This window comes from Echinops telfairi, unplaced genomic scaffold (genome assembly GCF_000313985.2).
Source record: "Echinops telfairi isolate 266 unplaced genomic scaffold, ASM31398v2 ScPeMD7_9;HRSCAF=40, whole genome shotgun sequence".
Classification (NCBI taxonomy): domain Eukaryota; kingdom Metazoa; phylum Chordata; class Mammalia; order Afrosoricida; family Tenrecidae; genus Echinops; species Echinops telfairi.
Genome location: NW_022103906.1, coordinates 68,400,176 through 68,404,293, shown reverse-complemented (window position 1 = coordinate 68,404,293; position 4,118 = coordinate 68,400,176). Strand labels below are relative to the sequence as shown.

General features: G+C 40.5%; 1 protein-coding gene across 1 annotated transcript; it reads left to right on the top strand.

The window, feature by feature from the left end:
- Positions 1-1,213: 1,213 nt before the first annotated feature.
- On the top strand, positions 1,214-3,550 carry LOC101663448 (disintegrin and metalloproteinase domain-containing protein 21). The gene has a single exon (XM_004696451.2). The coding sequence runs from the start codon at positions 1,214-1,216 to the stop codon at positions 3,548-3,550; it is 2,337 nt and encodes a 778-aa protein (XP_004696508.2).
- Positions 3,551-4,118: the final 568 nt, after the last annotated feature.

Here is a 4,118-nt window from a genome sequence, read left to right as displayed (position 1 = left end):
AGGTACTGAGCTAGTAGCACATATCTCATTTTCCCAAATGGAAAGATATCTGAAGGTTGATCTTGATACCATGCTACACTACATCCTTTAAAATTGTTGGGGACTTTGATGCTTTTTTCTCTGTAAGACAGCTTTGCCTTCTCTACGGAGTCTTAGTGGCTCAAACTATTCTTGTTTGGCTACCAAACTAAAGTTTAGTGGTTCACACACACCCAAGGGTTCTACAGAAGAAATTCCTAGGCATTTGCTTCTATAAATATTAAAGCCAAGCTTATCCTGTGAGTGAGTTCTACTCAATAACACATAGTGGCCCCCTGAGTCTTAGAGCTATTCTGAAGTCAGATATAACAACAACAATAACATTTCTTGAATGCTCACAAATATTTATAATTTAGAGAAAGGAAATGTTTTTCAAAGACCAAAAAAATCTCTTGCCACGGAATCAATTCAAACTCATAATGATAGAATATAGCGTTCCTGAGACTTCAAATCTTTTCAGGGAGAAATGCCCTCATCTTTCTTTAATGGAGGGAGCTCTGCTAGCCGAGCGGGTTACACTTTGGGAAAGCTAACTGCAAGGTTAGCGATTTCCATTCACCAGGACTCTGGAGGAGAAAGGCGAGGCTTTCTACTCCTATAAAAACAAAACAAAACAAAAACCTTACATACTCCGAAGCCATCAGGGGCAGCTCTCTCCTGTCATCAAGGACCAGATGTTGATTTGATGATGTTGAGATAGAATTTGAGTCAGAATTGATTAGATAGTGCTAATTAGACGGTGTTGAGATAGAAAATTCTATGGCAGAATGGCTGGTGGGTTTGACCCTTGTTATCAGTCCAGTGATTGCACAATGCTGCCACTAGGTCTCCTTATTAGAGAACAATATGCCAGTAGCCTTTGTTGTCATTGTTGTTCACCCCGCACTTTGCTATTCACTAATATCAATATTAAAATATAGGGTTCATATCTACAACCAAACACATCCCTTTTTATGTCATATCCTCTTCTTTTACCCTCATTTTCCCCTTTTCATACAGAACCCTTTTATTAATGACCCTTCTCTTTTCACTTTTAGTGTTAATGCTGTGATTTTCACCTCTGTCAAGAGAAAGATCTTTAAAGGTCTGCCCTGCTACCCAAAGCTCAGATGGAGAAGGCCAACCAGCAGAGCCTCCTGCCCTACCTTCCTCTGCTCTCGCCAATGGCCCCATAATGGCTGGGAGAAAAGGCCCAGTGAATGTGATGGTCACTCTCTGGTTGTTCAGGCTTGGGGTACTTCTAGTCCTTTCTCAATTATCCCAGGTGGGGTACCCTCAATACCAAACCTCCCCAGAAGTGGCGATTCCCTTGAAGGTAGCTGTTTCAGGGTCAAGCATGAACGCTTCTGACTGGTTTTCCTACCATCTGAATTTTGGAGGTCAGAGATACATCATGCACATCAAGATTAAGAAGCTTTTGGTATCCAGACACCTGCCTGTGTTCTCCTACACAGACCAGGGTGCTCTCCTGGAAGATCATCCTTTTGTCCAGAAAGACTGCTACTTTCATGGCTATGTAGAAGGGAAATCAGAATCTCTGGTTGTTCTTAATAACTGTTTGGGGGGCTTCCATGGAATGATACAGATCGATAACTTTACATATGAAATCATGCCCAAAAGGCTTTCTTCCACATTTGAACACCTGATATATAAAGTGGACTTTGAGGAAACACAATTTCCTTTCATCAGCTCTGGTTTAACAGAAGAAGAGGATTCGAGACAATTGATGTTTCAAGAGAGTAATAATTATGCTCTGATGCGACATGCTTATGAAGGTGGGCGGACCCACAATTGGTTTGTAGAATTAGCTGTGGTGGTAGACCATGGTCTATTCCTTCATTTCGAAAGCAATAGCTCATTAGTGCAGGAGTTTGTTTTCAATACTATCCATACAGTAGATTCAATTTATGGTGCCATGGATATTCGCATCACTTTATTAACAATTGAAATCTGGAATGAAGGAAATCCATTTGTAATAAATGACAAAAAGTCAGTTTTGAAGGATTTTTGTGTTTGGAAAAAAAGTAACTTTAATTTCCGTGTTCACCATGACATCGCATTTCTATTTACAAACGATTCCTTGGGTAATTTCACTGGCTTTGTTTATTTGGCCATGGTGTGTAAGGATTCACTCAACTGTGGAATTTTAAGTTACAAACATTCTAAGGTAGGACATTTTGCAGCCAGCGTGGTTCGTGCTATCGGTCACATTTTGGGGTTAGGGCAAGATAAAGAATGGTGTGCATGTGGACAAACGAACTGTGTCATGAGTGAGTTCATATCATTTAGTACTAAATTCAGCAATTGTAGCTATGCTAATTGGTGGAAAGTGGTTGCCAAAAAGCCATGTGTGTACAACACACCGGACCCGCGGGCCATCTTTATCCTGAAGTCCTGTGGTAATGGCGTGGTTGAAGAAGGAGAAGAGTGTGACTGTGGATCCATGCGTCGTTGTGTAAACGATCCCTGTTGTCTGTCCAACTGCACTCTGGATCCTCGAGCTGAATGTGCTTTTGGACTTTGCTGCAAATACTGCAAGATCATGCCAACTGGAGAACTATGTAGACAAGAAGCCAATGCCTGTGATCTTCCGGAGTGGTGCAACGGAATATCCCATCAGTGTCCAGAAGATGTATATGTGCAGAACGGGGTGCCATGTGAAGGAGGAGGCTATTGCTACGAAAAAACGTGTAGTACCCATAACTTACAGTGCAGGGAGATTTTTGGGGAACCTGCAAAGAGTGCCAAGGAGGAGTGCTACAAAGAAGTAAACACTCGAGGCGATCGATTTGGTAACTGTGGCATGAAAAACTCTAAATATGTAAAATGCAATATCTCTGATATCCTGTGTGGAAGGGTTCAGTGTGAGAACGTGAGAGACATCCCCCCTCTGAGAGAACACTTTACGGTACAAGCGAATTCTCTCAACAGTACCATCTGCTGGGGAACAGACTACCATTTGGGGATAACCATACCAGATATTGGTGATGTGAAAAATGGCACAGTGTGTGGCCCAAATCATATGTGCATCAACAAGAAGTGTGTTGATAGGACTACCCTGAAAAGTTACTGTTCAACTAGCACTTGTAGAAACAGGGGAGTCTGCAACAACAAAGGTCATTGCCATTGCAATCAGGACTGGGCCCCACCATACTGCCTAATACCAGGCAATGGAGGTAGTCTTGACAGTGGTCCACCGATTGGAAAACAAAAAAAAGAAAAATTCAGAAAACATAAGAATACAACAATATACCTGCTAATCCCATTTTTGCTTTTTGTTTTATTTTACTTATGTTGCTATTGTTTTTCTGCTTATTTGCTTCGGAAAAAGCACAAAAGAAGAAGGCGATTCAAAGCCTACAAACAGAAAGAAAGAAAAACAAACGAAGAACCTTTAAACCCTTCAGACAGAATCCAAGAAAAAGAAGAGAAACCTTCCCTTTCTTCAGAAGGAATCAGTGAACAACAGACAGAAAAACAAGAGCCACCAACCGTATTTCCTGAAAATTGACGAAGTCCTTATTAAACTTGTTATATCTTCAGCTTAGTCTTCTGTCAGTTGAAATGTGTCAGAGACCCTAGACAGAAAATCTCATACGAATATTCTATTTCACGACCATAAAAAATCATTAGGCAAAAGTAATTGCTAGCCATTCCTAAACATTCTTAATTATTTTAATCAACTTTAAGTGAATTTTTATGAAGTTAGACATTTTTTTGTTTCATGAATAAAACATAACACATGACAGGTATGAAGGGTTGAAGATGTTTTTTTCTCAGCTGCAAACTCTCTTCTTCTATTGATTTCACTATCACACCGAGAATGGAAAGTCATAAATCAAATGTCTCCTTTGCCAGTACTACTAATAGTTTCGGCAAGATAGGATGCTATGTGGAGATTGGAAAGGTGAAGGTACTGGTTGATTCATGGTTATTCCATGCTGCCTCAGTACCAGTGTTGAAAACAGCAGACTGAAAACCAAGACTATTCCTATGTTTTCAACTCTCAGAAACAGAACACTGTAAACCTCAGATACACAAGCAAAGTTGGCCAGTGACTATATCTTAGGAGTCTGATG